Source organism: Myotis yumanensis, unplaced genomic scaffold (genome assembly GCF_028538775.1).
Source record: "Myotis yumanensis isolate MYYU_CA2020_CCGP unplaced genomic scaffold, mMyoYum1.0.hap1 SCAF_8, whole genome shotgun sequence".
Classification (NCBI taxonomy): Eukaryota; Metazoa; Chordata; class Mammalia; order Chiroptera; family Vespertilionidae; genus Myotis; species Myotis yumanensis.
In genome coordinates, this window is record NW_027223759.1 from 78882193 (window position 1) to 78900738 (window position 18546).

The 18546-nt window shown below is 46.5% G+C and overlaps 1 protein-coding gene across 1 annotated transcript in view; it reads left to right on the forward strand.

The window, feature by feature from the left end:
- Positions 1-18546, forward strand: part of NCKAP5 (NCK associated protein 5) — an 873870-nt gene that overhangs the window by 657584 nt on the left and 197740 nt on the right. Inside the window, 1 exon segment of the mRNA XM_070423100.1 lies at positions 11153-11221. Within this exon segment, the coding sequence (XP_070279201.1) occupies positions 11153-11221 (69 nt within the window).

Genomic DNA, 18546 nt, shown 5'->3' on the forward strand with positions numbered 1-18546 from the left:
GCCAGCAGCCATGCACTGAAGCGAACAGGGAGGCTTGCTTGCTCCAGTGACTGTGGACTCCAACATTCCCCGCCTGAGTTGCCGGCCTCTCAGCTGCAACTCTAAGCAACTATGTACTATGTTGCAAATATAGAAGCTAAACAAAACCCCAGAAACCGGCTTTCAGTCAGCCTGCCTTCAGCCAGCCTGACCGCAACATTGTATCAAATACAGAAGGTAAAGGCCAGAAACCTGCTTTCAGCAGCGAGGCCTCAGAGCTAAAGCTGGCCCAGAATAGAAAAAAAGAAAAAAGAAAAAAAGGAGCAGTTGGGAGCTTCAGTCACCCGCCAACGTGAAAACGGCCCTCAGCCCCTCAGCCAGACTGGCCAGGCACCCCAGTGGGGACCCCCACCCTGATCCAGGACACCCTTCAGGGCAAACCAGCCAGCCCCTACCCATGCACCAGGCCTCTATTCTATATAGTAAAAGGGTAATATGCCTCCCGGCACCGGGATCAGCGGAGCAGTGAGGCTCCCGGCACCTGGATCAGTGTGACAGGGGGCAGGGCCCAAACCCCCTGATCACCCTGCGGTTCTGTGTGTGACAGGGGGTGGGGCCACAACCTCCCTATCCTCCCTGCTCTGTTCGTGACAGGGGAAGGCGCCCCAACCCCCTGATCAGCCCTGCTCTGTGCCTGATAGGGGGGAGCTCCCCAATCCCCTGATCGCCCTGCGGCTCGGTGTATGACAGGGTACAGCCATAACCTCCCCATTGGCCCTGCCCTGAGTGTGACAGGGTGCAGCGTCCCAACCCCCTTATCCTCCCTGCTCTGTGTGTGACAGAGGAAGGTGCCCCAACTCCCCTATCGGCCCTACTCTGTGAGTGACAGGGGGGAGCTCCTCAACCCCCTGATCCGCCCTGCTCTGTGCATGACAGGGGGGAGCTCCTCAACCCCCTGATGGGCCCTTCTCTGTGCGTAACAGGGTTCGGAACCCCAACCCCCCTGATGGGCTCTGCTCTGTGAGTGACAGGGGGCAGCGCCCCAACCCCCTGATTGGCCCTGCTCTGTGAGTGACAGGGGGCAGTGCCCCAACCCCCTGATTGGCCCTGCTCTGTGAGTGACAGGGGGCAGCGCCCCAACCCCCTGATTGGCCCTGCTCTGTGTGTGACAGGGGGTGGCGCCCCAACTCCCCAATCGGCCCTGCTCTGAGCCTGACCAGGGGCTGCACCTAGGGATTGGGCATGCCCTCTGCCACCCGGGAGCAGGCCTAAGTCAGCAGGTCGTTATCTCCCGAGGGGTCCCAGACTGCGAGAGGGCACAGGCCGGGCTGGGGGACCCCCCTCCCCCCCCCCAAGTGCACAAATTTTTGTGCACCGGGCCTCTAGTATTAATAATAAAATCGAGATAACCACATCCCTGTCAATAATTACCTTAAATGTAAATGGATTAAATGTTCCAATCAAAAGACATAGGGTGGCTGAATGGGTAAGAAAATCAGAAGCACACATATGTTGCCTATAAGAGACCCATTTTAGATTGAAAGACACTAGACTGAAAGTAAAGGGATGGAAAAGATATTTCATGAACTTGGAAACAAAAAAAAATCTGGGGTAGCAATATTTATATCAGACAAAATAGACTTTAAAACAAAGGCTATAGCAAGTAACAGAGAAGGACCCAGCAATTCTACTTCTAGGTATTTATCTGAAGAAAACCAAAACACTAAATCAAAAAGACATAGGCATTCCTATGTTCATTATAGCATTGTTTACAATAGCCAAGATATGGAAGCAACTTAAGTGCCCATCAATAGATGAATGAATATAGAAGATGTGGTACATATATTCAATGGAATACTACTCAGAGTAAAATCTTGTCATTTGTGACAACATGGATAGACCTAGAATGTATTATGCTAAGTGAATTAATTCAGACAGAGAAAGACAGATACCATGTGTTTCACATATATGTGGGATCTAAAAAAAAAAAACAAAATAAGCAAGCAAACAAAACAGAAATGAACTCAGATATACAGAGAACATTTTGATGGCTGTCAGATGGGAGTGGGGTTGGGGGAATGAGGAAAAGAGGGAAAGTGATTATGATGTACAAATTGCCAGGTATAAAAATAGTCATGGGGATATAAAGTACAGTATAGGGAATATAGTCAATAATATTGTACTAAGTATGTACAGTGATGGGTACTAGATTTACTGTGGTGATCACTTACTAGTAAATTGTAAAAATGTCTAACCACTATGTTGTACACTTGAAACTACTGTAATATTGTATTATATATAGGTAATTTAAAAAATATTTAAAAATCATTATTTGATAATCACCGCTGTAATAAGTTTTTGGCAAAAAAATTATTAATAGATACTAAAATTAATGAATAAAAGTGTGGCTATTCAGATGTTTGCACAATCTCAAAATCTTTGCATATTTATATAGTTTTGAAGTAACTTTCTAGACAATATTTACTGATTACAAAGGAAAATTAATAACTTTTTAGTGGATAAATCTGGCAGATCCTAACCTCACCAAGTGATTGAAGTTAACATACTAGTTATGGGATAAATTGGTATCATGGGCTCATGATATGATGTACTGAGGACAGGATATTATTGCTGTAGTATTCTTGCCAAAAATACTTAATCTAACTGTGGAAAAAAAGCAAATGGATCCCAATGAAAGGAAATTCTACAAAATAACCAGCCTGTACTCTTGAATAAATGTCAAGGTCATGAAAGACCGAAGAACTCTTACATACGGCAGGAGACTACAGAGAAATAATGACTAAGGGCAGCTCTGGGAGTCTGGATTGGACCCTGAACCAGACAAGAACATTAGAGGGATAACCAGTGACATTTGAACAAGCTCTGTAGAGATTAGATATTGAATCATAGCTAATTGCTTAGATAACTATATACACGGTATTTTGATTATGTAAGAAAATGTATGTTATAGAAAATATACCTCCCAATGTTAAGGGTAAAGGGACATCCTGTCTGTACCTAGCTCACCAATGTTCTTGATTTTTGCAGTGTGTCTGGTTGTAGACAGGTGTGAAACCAAGAGTGGTAAAGGGACCCTTTCGCGAGTCAGAGCAAAAGGCGTCGGGGGGTTGTTTGTAATGGTCCCAAACGCTTGTTGTACATCTGAAACTACTTTTTAAATCTTAAATATATGCCCCATTTAAGTATGTTAGGTTCAGATCTGAGCCAGACTACAAAACATTGGTAGAATAGAGGAAGGCCAATGGGAAGTGAAGCATGTTCCAGGCTAGAGCAGCAGCACTGAGGGCGCCGCCTGGGGAACAGACTGGGCCTCCAGAGAAGCAGGGCTGGGGCTGGGCCTGCCTGGGGGTGGCATGTGCCCTCCAGGATGGGCCTGCCTGGGAGGTGGCATGTGCCCTCCAGGATGGGCCTGCCTGGGAGGTGGCATGTGCCCTCCAGGATGGGCCTGCCTGGGGGTGGCATGTGCCCTCCAGGATGGGCCTGCCTGGGAGGTGGCATGTGCCCTCCAGGATGGGCCTGCCTGGGAGGTGGCATGTGCCCTCCAGGATGGACCTGCCTGGGAGGTGGCATGTGCCCTTCAGGGCTGGGCCTGCCTGGGAGGTGGCATGTGCCTTCCAGGGTTGGGCCTGCCTGGGAGGTGGCATGTGCCCTCCAGGATGGGCCTGCCTGGAGAGATGGCATGTGACATTGAGCAGCAGCAGTGCCAGTGGGGACAGCTGTGTGGGCACAGAGTACAGGCACTGACAGCCTATAGTGGAGATGGTATTTCATGCAGAGGGGACTTGTAGAACTCTCCTTACTTCGCCCTCTAGAAAAGGATGTTGTGTGAGTCTGCGCAGGCTGCTGTAACAAGTCTGTAGACTGGGTGGCTTGAAAACACATGCCTCACAGTTCTGTGGGCTGGAGAGTCCAGATCCCGGTGTCAGCATGGTGGAGATCTGGGAAGGGCCTCTTCCCAGCTCAGGGGCTGTTCCTTCTCCCCATCCTCCCATGGGGAAGGTAGCTAACAAGCTCCCAGAGCTGCTTTTACAGGACACACCCCGTTCACTAGGGCTCACCCCCCATGACCTGAGCACCTCCCAAAGGTGCTGACCATCGCTTCAGGCATTAGGATTTCAACATATGAATGGGGGGGGGGCCGTGGAGGGAGTAGAGGGGACTGTTTATAGTGTGGAGAGCTTTTTAAACACAATAAGCACTTAGCAAACATGTCAAACTCGTGGCCCAACCATGAGTTTGACATGCTTGACTTAGAGAATTAATGTAGAACAGTTGGTTTCGCAGCATCAGTCTATTCAACCATCGGTAAGCTCTAGCTAGCTTATCTAATCACAGAGCAGGACCTCTGAGTAACATAGTTCCTTTTAAATATACATGAATTCCTACCCATTCCGCACAATAGATCAAAACAATGTGTATATTCTGTGTGAGACTCTTTCACTTTATAAAGACATTTGAGGACTTTAAAGATGAAATCAGAACGTATTTAGGTCCCTAAATTGGGAGTCATGGGGAACCACAGAGCGGGAGGTCCTCCGACTTGTGGACTCAGCCCAGAGCAAGGCCTTGGTTGCTGCGGAGTAAAAGGCAGAAGAGAGAGCCTGCTGTGCTCATGTGGGTGCTCTCCTTGCATCCTCTGGGTGCACTGGCTTACTAACATTTATGTAAGGTGCGGAAGGCCCGTGTTGTCATTTTGGTAATTCTCAGTAGTAACACCTACATTTTCTTTCCCTCCTGCTTATCTGTCCCATCCCTGCCATACAAATATTAACTGTTTCTTTAAATCACATTTAATTAAGGATTTTCTTTTCTTGCCTTTGTCTCATGTCAGTAGCAGGTTAATCCTGAATTTCTAATAAATGCAAATGGATTAAAGAAAATCATGAGTTCAAGATTATTTTAACTTCACGGGCATAATTGTTAATATCTCCATTGTCCCCTGGGATATCTAGGATTATATCAATTAAATTGGTCTCTGTAACTGAACACATTAGCCGTAAATGTGACTATTGTGTCTTCACGAGCACCTGTTAGGTGTTTAATTTACTTGCCTGTAATAGATTGTCAGAGCTGTAAATGTGAGGCAAGCGATGTAAACGGTATAATGACTGCAATTATCCGAACAGATCGAAGGTAGTGTTATTGCAATGTGATATTGTGGGTAGGAGCACAATACAGACATTCCATATAAATTCCCATTTTCAGCTTTATTTCCTTACCCATTTTTTCCCCAAGACATTTATAGTGAAAACAATGTAAACCAGCATTGCCATGCTCTTCTTTATCTCTTCCCATTACCCTCATGCCATTGCCTCCCTAAAACCAGCAGGCTTTGCAAAAGCTACATTTCTCCTAAGAAAAGTTTCATAGAATCGGAATTCCAGTGGTTTCTCCCATATCATGGCATCTGAATATTTTAACTGGAAGTCACTTTGTAGATTGGTGAGGTTGTTCCCTTAGGACAGTGGTCGGCAAACTGCGGCTCGCAAGCCACATGCAGCTCTTTGTCCCCTTGAGTGTGACTCTTCCACAAAATAACACGTGCGGGTGCGCACGTACAGTGCAATTGAAACTTCATGGCCCATGCACAGAAGTCGGTATTTTGTGGAAGAGCCACACTCAAGGGGCCAAAGAGCCGCATGTGGTTCGCGAGCCGCAGTTTGCCGACCACTGCCTTAGGATATTAGGTAAAGAACTGTAAGCCCAGCAAGGTTGAAGGACCCGCTGAAGGTTACACATCCTGGTATTGCCAGGTAAACGGCAATGGAACGAAACTGGCAGGTGGACCCAGCCCTCCCACCCGGGTGAGGAGAGCAGAGGTTCTACCCGCCGCGGTGCTGAGCAGCTGCGCTGTGACAGCCTGAGCAATCCCTGAGGGAACAGCCACGAGCCAGACCCGGCTCCCACTCTGGTTTGGGTGGGGCGTGAGGAGGAGAAGCAGTCTGTGCCTGACCAATGCTTTCAAAGTTCAAACAGAGGGTCAGTGTGAGGGTCAAAGGGTCGGGCTGTGTGGCAGATACCTGTCCATGAGGGGAAGGGAAAAAAAGGGCAAAATCTCGCCTCAGGGACAGGAAGGTTGGGGGTGTAGCTGAAACAGGGATTGGAGCCCAGAGGGACAAGGTGGAGCCAAGATTTAGAACTGAAACCTGAAGAAGAAATGGGTTTGAATCCCGGGCCTCAAGCTATGAGTAGGGTCCAGAGGACCTAGGGCAAGAGCACCTGCAAACAGGTCTTCCCTCAGCACGCTGCCTCAACTCTTCACCCCAGTTTCATTGCTGAGTAACAAACTGGCCTAAATCTGAAACTTATGATACATCTGATAAAAAACAACAACAACAACAAAAAAAACCAAAACACAACAACACACATTCAAGTCATCAGGAACACACAAAGAAAACCACACATAACCCACACCTTCTGCATTACCAGAAAACAGAACAATAGGACTTCAAATTCCTGTAAGTAGAAAAATGAACACCAAGTACCCACAGAACTGTCCCTAGGGTGTGCATCGGAGGATGGCAGCAGAGGGTGTGGGGAAAGCACGCCCAGAGGAGAAGGTCCCATGGCACATGCTCAGTACTGACCACAGGCTGGCTCCCCAGGCAGCTCTGGGCAGGACATGCCAGTGTGAGGCCTGAGGTAGCTGTCAGACAGGCAATGTTCTGTGGAGAAGAGGCGGCACCTGGCCCAACTCCAAGGAGAAGACTGGTGGTCTCATACCTGGGGTGGCCCTGCACCTCTGAGGGGCTCCTGGAACTGGGAGATAGGCTCCAAAAGGCCCAGGCTTCTCCTGCACCCCCACCGGCCACAGACGCGGACCCACAACAAGGCCCCAGACTTCCCAGTTCCCCAACCTCTTGCTTCTGCGCTTTCCAAGTGTGTGCACCTCGTGGCAAGCCAGCTGGGGGTGCTGGGAGATGCAGGCTCGCTGTATCTTCCGGCCTGCTTCTCCTTGGGAGTGACGGGGATTGTCTCCGCCTCCACGCTGTGGGGACAGTGACTGGGCTCTTGGGGTCCCTGCCCTGCTGCCCTCTGCAGTCTCCTTCAGTGACCTGGGGCTGTCCCGAGACCACAGCAGGGGCCCCATCCTGCCCCCCTGCCTGCACGGAGCTAGCCCTCCAGCATTCTGTACCCTCCCCAGCCCGGGCCTTGACCCTCTGTCACTCACACCAGCCTGCTGGGTCCACAGCACTCTTGGATAAAGGTTTTCTTTGCTTTTTTGTCGTCGGTGGGAGGGGGTGGAACTGCAGGGATGGTGGCTGCTCCTCCTTGTCTGTGAAAAGGGACCACTGCCCGGAGGCAGGGCTCTTGCTGACCCTTGGGTGGCGCCCCCTTTGGGAGAGATGACAGGATAAGATTTGATTATTTTCCAAAGCATATATTAAAAGAAACTTTCTTTTGGGGGATGTTAAAAAAAGGGAGGGGGGCTGGGAAGGAAGTTTGGATGTGTAGCTACAAGACCAATCTCTCAGGCCTGTCATCAGGCAACACCCTTAAAGGGTCCCACCTGGGACGGCCCAGCCACTGACGAGGCAGAGATGGCTAGATGAAGGCAGCTCCTCTGGCTTCTGGGCAGCTGAGTCCCAGCTTTCAGCATAATCTTCCTAGGAAACCCAGCTGCTATCCTGACAAAGGCCATTGTGGACCAGTTATGCTTTGGTTTAAAATGGGCCGATGGGATCAGGCCTGGGAAATTAGGGTCCTGCCCAAGGATGTGTGAGTCAGTGACAGGGAGCCGGCATCTGCTAGGTGTCTCCTGTGTGTCAGGGTGAACCACTCCGTGTGCCATCCCACAATCTTAGGGACACCCCCGCCCCGGGGAGAGCGCGGGCCCTTTCATTAACTCCATGTTACATAAGGAAGCCTAGGCATCTTCCTAGGTGATGAAATTCTGAGCTCCAAAAAGGCGAATAATGGTGATGACACTTATTTTCCTTAAAAAAAAAAAAAAGCAAAGAGAAAAGGAGAGGTAGGGGGAGTGCCATTTGGAAATGTGTTTGTGAAGGAAAAAGGAAGAGGGGAAATTTTATAATGGTATAGAAATAAATGGCCTCTCCAATTGTCATCCATTAAGGAGGCTAAAGGGAAAGGGCAAGAGTGAAAGAATAATACGTGACCATGATATTCTCCAACAAAGTAGAAAGAATGCAACTAGGAAGTGGGTGGAAAGGGAGTGAGAGGGAAAGTGATTGAGGCGTATGTCATAGGAGGGAGTTAAGGGACATGACTTTAACCAGGTAGTAACAACTAAAGTCAGACAACAAAAGGAGTGAAAAACCTGAAGAGTGTGGATGTAAATGGCGTTGTGGGAGGGGTACCTCACTGAGTGTACCTTTTGGTATGGTTTTGACTTTTGCAATCAGGTTAATGTTTTCCATGTTCAAAAACAAAAATATAACCAACAGAAGAGGAGAGATTAGACTTAAATACTATCAGAAAAACATAAGTGAACTGAATTTCAAATAAATAGCATAACCACACTAATGTTGGGGGAACCAGTCTAGTAATTTTTGAACACATTCTTTTCACTATGTACCTTCATTCTTAAAAGAAGTTGTGAATTCTTTTTAATACTTTCTTTTGTGGTTAAAAATTGTGTATGCATTGTAAGATTGAAGAACTGAGAATGATCTTGGCAGCCCATGTTCTAGAAAAAAAAAACACAAGATACAAGTAGGAAAATAAGAAAAGGAAGAATTGTTTGTTCTGGGGTTGAGAGGTGTGTGTGTGTGTGTGTGTGTGTGTGTGTGTGTGTGTTTGTGTGTGTGTGTCTGTCTATCTGTCTCTGTGAGGGAAGGAAGCAATGACTCCTCTGTAGCAACTGACACACATTAACACCAGGTCTTAGTTTCCAAATGGCACTCGCTGAGGAAGCAGGATTCCTTGAGGAAGTGGTCCATTTCAGGGATGGGGCAAGGCAAAAGCAAATGCACCTGAAACATTCCCATGTGCCAGAAAAGGAAGAAAATGTTTTTTAAATGATGCAACGGGTCAAAAGGACACAGCATAATGGGGTTCACCTTCCCAAAGCAGGGCAATGTGATCATCCAAATAAATACTGACAGTAATAACTTCTGACCCTTTCAATAACATAGGAATCCAATTACTCATACTAATAAATGATTAGGAAAAGCACTTTCTTTTGATTAACTGAAAACTCAAAAATGTAGGTTGAGAAATGATAGAAACCATCATTTACAAACGAAGTTATCACTGATTCAGGGAAGACTCATGGGCGGTTGCTAAACTCAGGCGATGATGAAAGTTTGATGAGGACTAAGCTCTTTTCATCCCCTCAGAGTGCCTCCCCATGATTTACTTACTAATTGTAAAGGAAAAGAGAGTAACTTGGCAGGTCCCACCTTAACCTAGTGATCAAAGTTAACTTGTCCAATGAGAGGACACGTGAATATCGCGTGAGTCCATGATGCACCGAGAAGGACCCAGCATCACCTGTGCTATCCCTGCCAGGTGTGCATGAGGAAAGTTGAAACAAATCCAAATTAGGAACACTCCAGAAAATAATTGGCCTGTACTTTTGAAAAAAAGTAAGGAGGGAGGGAGAGAGAAAAGAAGGGAGGGAGGAAAAGAGGAAAGGAGAGAGAGAGAGAGGGAGGGAAGGAGAAAAAGAAGGAAAGGGTGAGTCAACAGCATGAAAGACAGGAACTATTTCAGATTAAAGGTTCTGGACCAATGACAAATAGATGCAATGCATAATCCTGCATTGAACTCTGAACTGGAAGAAATGTGCTACGATGATATTATTGGGACAGTGGATGAAATTGGGATAAGGACTGTAGATTAGATTGTGGCACTGTGTTAATGTTATTTCCTGACATTGGAAACTAAACTGTGTTGTGTAAGAGAATGTCTTTGTTGTTAGAAAATACATAGAAGTATTTAAGGCTATAGAGCATCATGTTTGCAACTTGTCCTCAAGTTGCAGGGGAAAAAAAAAGGAAAAGTATGAGATAGCAAAATGTTAACAGTTGGTGCATCTGAGGAAAGGGTAGCAGTTCATACTATTCTTGCAAATCATCTATAAGTGTGAAATTATTTCCAAATATTATTTTTTAAATAATTGACAGGAAGAAACTATAAAGGGAAACATGTTGGTCTATGTGCCACCTAAAAATTATGCCATAATTTGAAATAATTATTTCAGAGCTCTCTATGCCCCCTCCTCTGTCAGGGAGGATGTAGGAAAGAGTCTGGTAGAGCCATGTTTGCTAGGGAAGTGGGGTGGGTGGGTGGTCACAGTTGCAGCCATGAGGAGGAGTAACTTGTACAATTTGGAAGTCAGGCTGGGCCAACAGTGATAGAAATGGATCCAGGCCACAGGATGCAGAGGGCAGTTCTTACGCCACCATGGCATGATCCCCCTACCAACTAACATGCATATTCTGATTGATTTCCCCCTTATTATTCTACATAGTAGCTGAGTGACCATATTTCACCTAGTACCATAGAGCAAGCATGTCAAACTCGGGGCCCTCAAGCCACATGCCTTACTTATTTGGCCCATGTTAGCCTTTGAGCTTGACATACTTTGTATGGTAATTGATATAGCATTCAGATACACACATGGCTCTGAGGGGCAGAAAAACAGTAATTCTAAATGAGAGAGAGGGAGAAGGATGCGTAAGCATAACCCAATTCTTAAATTTCTCATTGTATTCTTAAGTTCAAAAGTCATTGATGAACCAGAAAAATGTGTTTAGTTTGCATTCGGAATTGCACTTCCGTGAGTTTACCTGAGATTCTTCTCTGTGGTCCACACACATATTGGGTCATGAAGCTGTGGCCGGTGCAAACAAAGTGGATTAAGACATTTCTTACATTTACAGTTTCATGGGATGAAATGAACATTGTAGTCTTTCTGTGGGACACTCACATCAAGCATTCTCACAGACTGGCTTCTATGCAGTCAGCATCTCAGGGTCACAGTTCCTTAGGTGGGAATGCATTTTTGTGAAGCACGAGGCTAAGACAGAAGTCAGCCCTGAGATATTTATAATGGTCCTCGGAGCACACTCGTCAAAGGCTCTTCTGATCCTGAGGAGGTCTGTGGAGTAGCTGCATTGACTAGGTTGCCAGGTAATACAACGCTTCATTGATTCATTTGTATTATTTTTGTATCTTGCTGCAGGCAGAGAATTCAGCATTGGCTTTGGAAAATGAGAATCAAAGGGAGCAGTACGAGCGATGCCTCGACGAGGTAAGTGGGAGGGAGAGCTCCGTGATGAGGGGCCGCGCTGCTTAGAATTTCCTTCGTGAGATCGTAACATACGTCCATCGCAGCCTCCGCAGGGCAGGGGCATTTTGTCCTCCGAAGGGAGGTTGAAAGCGTGCACATTGAGAAGGAAGCTCAGTCATCCCCTCCCTGTCCCCTCCCTCTTCCCTTCTCTTCCTGTTTCACTGGACAGGCATCTGTAAGTTCCTTCCATTATTGTTTAATATTCTTGGGGCGCAGCTGGGTGTGCCTCCCTGTATGATGAATTCCTCTGTCCAGCAAGTACAAGCCCAGCCTGAATCTCAGTTCACACAGGATGCCATTTCTGGAAACGCTAAACCCCAAAGACTTGGCAGGGCGATGCGCGGAGTTATCAGCCAGAGTGAAAAGATCAGCATATTGAGAACATGCCAGGAGAGAAAGGGGCACGAAGGAGAAAATCTGAGCCGAATGGAAGAAGACAGGGCCCGTGCATGAGTAAACTTGAGAAATGTTATTTGATGATAATGAAGAGATGAAGGCAGAGATGGTGGGCGTTTCAGAATTCCTGAGAGGTGAGGGGGGAATTGAAGTTGTGGGCCGGGCCTCCTTCTCCCACAGTCAGCTCCTACTGTATCCTCCAGCAGGACTGGCCATTTGCCGCACCAACAAGCTCTCGTCTGAGATTTCTTGGTGATCAGAGTTATTCATCTAATGGGATGACTTTCTTAGTTGTCTGCCCAATACTGCAAACTTGCACAAGTCCTTCTAGGACAGTGGTTCTCAACCTTCTGGCCCTTTAAATACAGTTCCTCATGTTGTGACCCAACCATAAAATTATTTTTGTTGCTACTTCATAACTGTAATGTTGCTACTGTTATGAATCATAATGTAAATATCTGATATGCAAGATGGTCTTACTTTTAGGCAACCCTGTGAAAGGGTCGTTCAACCACCAAAGGGGTCGCGACCCACCGGTTGAGAACCACTGTTCTAGGAGGTTCAGTTTGACAGTTGTTATGCTATAGCTGACACAGATGTTAAGAAAATAAGAAAACTCCGTTTCACTGGGCTCCATGACCTTACCCGTGGAAATGCCACCATATCTGGTCTTTTCTTCCTTACTAAGAATTGGGTAACCTTTTCCAACAAACTCCTCTTGATCTTTCTTTCCCCTGTCTTCCCCCGGACAGCACCCCTACCCCCAGTGTCCCATAAGGTGATGTGTGTACTGTAAAGAACACAGGCTCAAGCCCCAGCTCTGAAGTCATCACCACCAGACCCCAATCTCCTCCCCTCACACTGGCAGCGGCCCCTCCTCAGAGTCCCCTGTGCTGGCGTTTCCAGCACCAGTGATTCCTGAAGGCTCACCCTGGACCAGCAGCGTCAGCCTCACTTGGGAACTTGTTAGACATGCACATTCTCAGCCCCAGCCCAGCCCAGCCCCAGCCCAGCCCTGGAATCAGATGCGAGGGGCCTGGCAGGTGATCTGTGTCAGCAAGCCCGCCAGGTGGGCCGTCCTCAGAGCACAGGCCACTTGGCATTACATTTACTATATGTGGTGAAGGGACCTCAAAAGGTCCCCAGAAAAAATTCAATTAGCATTTAATATTTTACTTGTTTAATATATGCAGCTCACAATGGTGTCTGCATTTCTCTGCCCTGTCAGGCCTTAAAAAAGCTCAGCAATCTTTACAACGTCCAAAGGTAAAGTTGACATAAAAGGGAAAATGACAACTCAGAGTCCTGTGAGACCAGCTTGGCACTTCTCACCCCTGCTCCCCAGGTTCTTGGTCCAACCAGAGTTTAGGGCAAGAAAGATCCAATAGATCCAAGGATATTTAAGGGAACAGACATTGCCCTGGGGTCGCATGTATTGAGCAGCAGAGTTTTACTTTAACCTCCTGCGCAGAAATTTCCAAGGAGACCTAATCTGTATTCAGAAGTCAAATTCATGTGAATCACACCACAGTAACGTCTTATTTGTCACAATTCCCCTGCAAGTCACCCCTCCCCAGCAATCCAAAGGCTCACAGCATTGCATTAAAGCAGTGGTTCTCAACCTGTGGGTTGCGACCCCTTTGGTAGTCAAACGACCCTTTCACAGGGGTCGCCTAAGACCATCCTGCATATCAGATATTTACATTACGATTCATAACAGTAGCAACATTACAGTTATGAAGTAACAACGAAAATAATTTTATGATCGGGTCACACAACATGAGGAACTGTATTTAAAGGGCCAGAAGGTTGAGAACCACTGCTTTAAGGAAACTTGTGTTCTGTTTTCCTTGTGTTCCCAGTGCATGCATTCTCAAGGTTTCATCAGAACGTCTTTGCAAAACATACGTTTCCACCCACAAAATCATTTCACAGAAAGTTTTTACCGAAGACAGGATTTTCTAGAGGAAGTGCTCCTCTGTTCTTAATTGCAAACATTAGCTGTTGCCAAAGAGGTGATTTGCAGCAAAGATGCACCTTTGAGCAATACAAATGTTTTGTATTTGTGAGTGCGGGCCCCTGATTACACATGCCAGTTGTTTTGTAACTAATTGCATGAGGGTAGACGGTCCGTTTCCATGCATTGTAAGAGAACACTCTCAGAGGGATACTTGAATGTAGTAATAATGCCAACTGGAAATCCTTTGCAAGGCTGTTTATCCTAATTAGACAAACTAACAAGGTAAGGTCTCCTGTAAGTTATTTCCTTGCTAGTGGGTTTCAGAAAACATGCACAGATGGATAAAACATAAATTTGAAATGTTCTTCAATCCATTTTGCACTACTTGTTATTTTCTGGGAAATGAAGGATATATTGAGGACTTGGGGAGAACACTTGGGAGTCAGAAATTCCTTCTGTGTGTACTTCGCCATCATCTCTGCTTCTACCTGGCTCCTCATCTCCTCGCCTTACAACACAAAGGCAAAAGGCAAAGCCCAGGGCTGCTCTTGAACTTTTCCCTGGGGGATCAGGTTGTAATGTCTGAATCTAAGGTCATCATCTAACTGTTTGACAGGTTTACAGGCAAGCAGGGAATTGCTGTTTGTGCTCAGTATTGCTTTGACCGGCCCCTTTAAGGCCAACTTCTTCCCATGTAGAGAAGTGTAATGGCACATATAAAATAAGTAAAATCGCATCTCCTCAAACCGCTCCTTGCATTTAGTAGATGGGTTCACTTGTGCCCTACAAATCTTTACTGGAAGTTAACCTCCCCCCAGGCCCTAGGGTGCCTCCAGACTGGCAGAAGTGAGGAGGTGGTAGCCACAGGAATGATGTGAGGGGAACTGAAGGAAATGGGGTGCCCTGGGGGCTTAGAGAGCACACAGCAGGGTCACCAGGGGGCAGGAGGAGTGGTGGGAGGGGCGGGGTGGTGCAGGGAGGAATTGAAAGGGATCTTTAGCAGAAGAAACTGGAGCAGGTGACACTTGGGATCTAGAAGGGCATGTGGTTCTGGCTCTGACCTGCCAGTTGGACTTACCTGGGGAGCTTTAAAAAGACTGCTGTCTGGGCCCCACCTCAGAGATCATCTGATTGTGGATTGAGTGCCACCCCACCCCCCGACCACCCCGGGGCATTAGAGTTTTTATAATGTGGGAGGAGGGGGCGTAAAATGTTCAGCCACAATTAGGAACCACCACCCTCAGGCTCTCTGAATGCTCTGCCTTAGGGAACACTTTTAGAAAGTTTCCATGATGAAAGCTTCACTAAACTTGGATGTGATGGAAGAACAGCAGACACATGTGGAAATGGGGCTATTTCCAATTCCCCAGCAGTAAGCAGATGTAAAGCCTATGTCAGTGTTTCCCAGTGTGTCTGGGCCCTTCCCTGTCAGAAAGATGTCCTCGGACCCACTCGGCCCTTCCAAGCAGAAGGAGGGCTGAAGGCATTGGCCACGTCAACACATGTCCCAGGTGAGGCTTTTGCACACAGACGCTGGAGAACCTGCCTCCTTCGGACCATGGAGTTAGTTGGCCAGGCTTCCAGTCCCTCGGGAAGGGTGCCACCTTGGAGCTCTTCCTGGCTTCCCTATGTCTGCACTTCAGAGCACAAGGGCAGGGAAAATGAGGCTTTTGGATGCTGTTCAGACAAAGAAAAAGCACCAGCACTCATTTGAAACCCAGACTAGATAAAGGCAGAGGGGGGTTGTGAAGAGTAGATTTGAGCTTTTTCTCTGGTTCCTGTTCTGTACACCAAGACGGGGTTGTGGACTCATTAGCAGCGCACTCTCGTGGCATATCCCACATCTGGGCCCTAAGTCATCTTTAACGTCAATGTCTGGATAGATGTAGGGGGAAGATGGTCCTGTTATGGCCCCTGCCTGGGTCAGATGCTCACTTCATGAAAGGATTATGACATCACCAGAAACCTGCTTCTTGTGCCTGCCCCAGACCCAAGCACATGAGGCAGCACCTATGCTCTAGTCCCCATCGTTTCTGCAAGACCCAGCACTACTCTAGGCTCATACTTGGTACCTGATGCACGTTCATTGAATGACTAAATGAATGAATGGAAATTAATTTCCACATTGGCTTTCCCTGGAATACCACGTATATGTTTAATGAGTTTCTCCCACTCCCAGTATTTTACAGGTTTTTTTTAACAGGTTAAATAAATAATATAGGTGCTTACTACTTTATATTTACACATTCATAGTACACACATACACACACGTCATCCCTTTCCAAATAAAGTCCCTTATTCTTTCTAACTGATGAGCTGAAATTGCATTTTATTCTCTAAAGTTTGAGGGACTTAGTGCAGACTTAACATTTACAGGGCGACTACTTTATATCAGAAACTGTCCGAGGGGTTTCCCTGGTTATGTCCATCACCCCTTGAATTTTTCACAGTGTGGATAGGGGCTGTCCTTCCCACCCTGTACATGTCATGTCCGTAGATCTTCAACATCAGCAAGGGCAGTACTGGAATCCAAAGCTTTCCTGTGACGGCCTAGAGCTCCTCAGGACAGTAGGTCAAGCAAAAAAGCATAGAAACCTTCTCCAAAGCACGTTTTCCAGAACTTGTGCTTTTTCACCCAATTATTAAATCACCTCACTGACCTGGCCCTGGCTTGGCATGATACACTACACCTGCAGGTGCAAGGATGGCAGTGAGACCACCAGGTGAGGAGAGGACTGCCAGAGCCTTCCTCCCCTTCCCGACCTCCCCATCCCAACCGCCCTCCCTGACCCCAGCCCTGGGCCATCTTCCTGAAGTGCTGAGAACCAGTTCCTTCTCATTCAGCCTAGGGACTGCTTTGCAATGAAATAACAACTCCACAGCCCTGCCCCCTCCTCCCTCTGCCCACCCCTTCCAGGTGAATGCTGGGAGGAATCCTGACCCCTGGGAGTAACAGGGCAAAGGAGCAATGACCTGATCAACCTGACCATGTGTACCAGCAGGTGTCAGGGAGCTGGCTTGTCTGAGATCTTACTGAGAACGGGAGAGGCGGACCTGGGGCCTCTCCCTGGCATCCCTGCCTCACCCACAGCCTTGCTCAGCTCCCAGAGCAAAGCAAGGTGCTGTCCACAGAGAGCCTGAGGGAGGTTGTAAAACAAGCCCGGGGCCTGGGAACTGTCAGCTTTGCTCAGGCATCTCAGATGCCCCTGGGCCAGCCCAGCTGCTGTTTTTCCTTTCTTTGCAGAAGAAAGCTGTCAGGTGACACTGAGAGTTATTTGTTCTCATTAGCTGAGCCTGGGGGGGAGCGGGGGGTGGTGATTATTTGCAACCCAAGCACTGAAAGTGTAATGCCATGAGGACAGGCCATCCCAGGAATCATCCTGCGACCTATTAGAGGGCTCAGGCTCCAGACCAGGGTTCTATTGATGCATCAGGGAAGCTATGCAGTTAAAAGTGGTAACAAAACCCAGGCGCTGTCTTCATAGACCAGTGATGGCGAACCTATGACACGTGTGTCAGAGTGACACGCAAACTCATTTTTTTGGTTGATTTTTCTTTGTTAAATGTCATTTAAATATATAAAATAAATATCAAAAATATCTTTGTTTTACTATGGTTGCAAATATCAAAAAATTTCTATATGTGACACGGCACCAGAGTCAAGTTAGGGTTTTTCAAAATGCTAACACGCCGAGCTCAAAAGGTTCGCCATCACTGTCATAGACAGTACCCAGGAAAGCACTTGTACCGCCTGCCCACTCGTCCGCAAAGAGCCTGCAAGTCCTTCTGGGTAGTAAAACCCTGTGTCAGTAGGTAAAGAAATAATGCATTCGTGTATCTTTGTTCAATTTTCAGGTAGAGCAAACAATTGTCCAACTACAGGCCAGGAGGAACTGTGTCAGAGAGAGTTTGTTGAGCCTGGAGGGCAACACACTTGATTGCAAAGACAATGGGTTTATCCCTGCGGGTGGGTGCAGTTAGGACATTCATTTCTGTCTCCTGGTAAATCATGTGGAGAGCTGCTTTATGCGGCCACTGTTCCACAGACTGGTTTAAGTGAGGGACCAATTGGTGGAAGAAAAGAAAATATTGATATCGGGCAGTTTTATGAGAATGTAAATCAAATCCAAAGTTTGAGATCCAAAAGAATTAAATTATTGATGGTATGAATTAACTTTGGTACATTGTTCCCTCTTTAAGCAGCGTGACTAGTTCAATTCTTCAGTGTGTTTTATTTGCCAAGAATAAAGAAGATATATAGTTTGACTTTAACTTCTTAGTTACTTACAAATTGGAATGGATGTTTAAAAATTGAAAGATTTTCAAGATTATGCTCTTGGTCAATTTGTGTGAGCTAACTAGCATTTATCACCATTGTGATCACGTATAAATGAAATTATAAAGGAAAAAGAAAAGGTACCCATTAAGGAAAATATGGTTTATTTTGTTCTATCCTAGTTCTTGGGTATGCTTCTTTAACTTGTTCTAAAAGAAATACCTAAGAATATGTTTTCTTCAAAACTATAGTTTCAATAAAAGGCTTGTCCTTTTTACTTAATGTCAAAAACATAAATTTGGAAAGGATTCTGATGGAAAAAAATCCCTCTTGTGCACAGAATTCAACTAATCATTTATAGGTAATCTAGTCATGTACTGCTGTGGTGTGAATGCCTCCTAGCTACGAGCTGATGGCAGCCTATATTTCAATATTCTATGAGACTTACTGGTAGCAAGCTGTTGTTAAGAATGTGCTGTTCTATCAATATTGAGTTAAGAAACAATTAAGCTCCCTGAAAACATTCTTCCCACAATCTGTCCCACTATCCTAGACAGGAATACAAGCACACGCAGTTTAGCATGGCTGAAAATAAATCTGTTACCAAGAGAAAACAATGAGTGTATGCCTCCGCCTTTGGCTGAATGTGAGAAA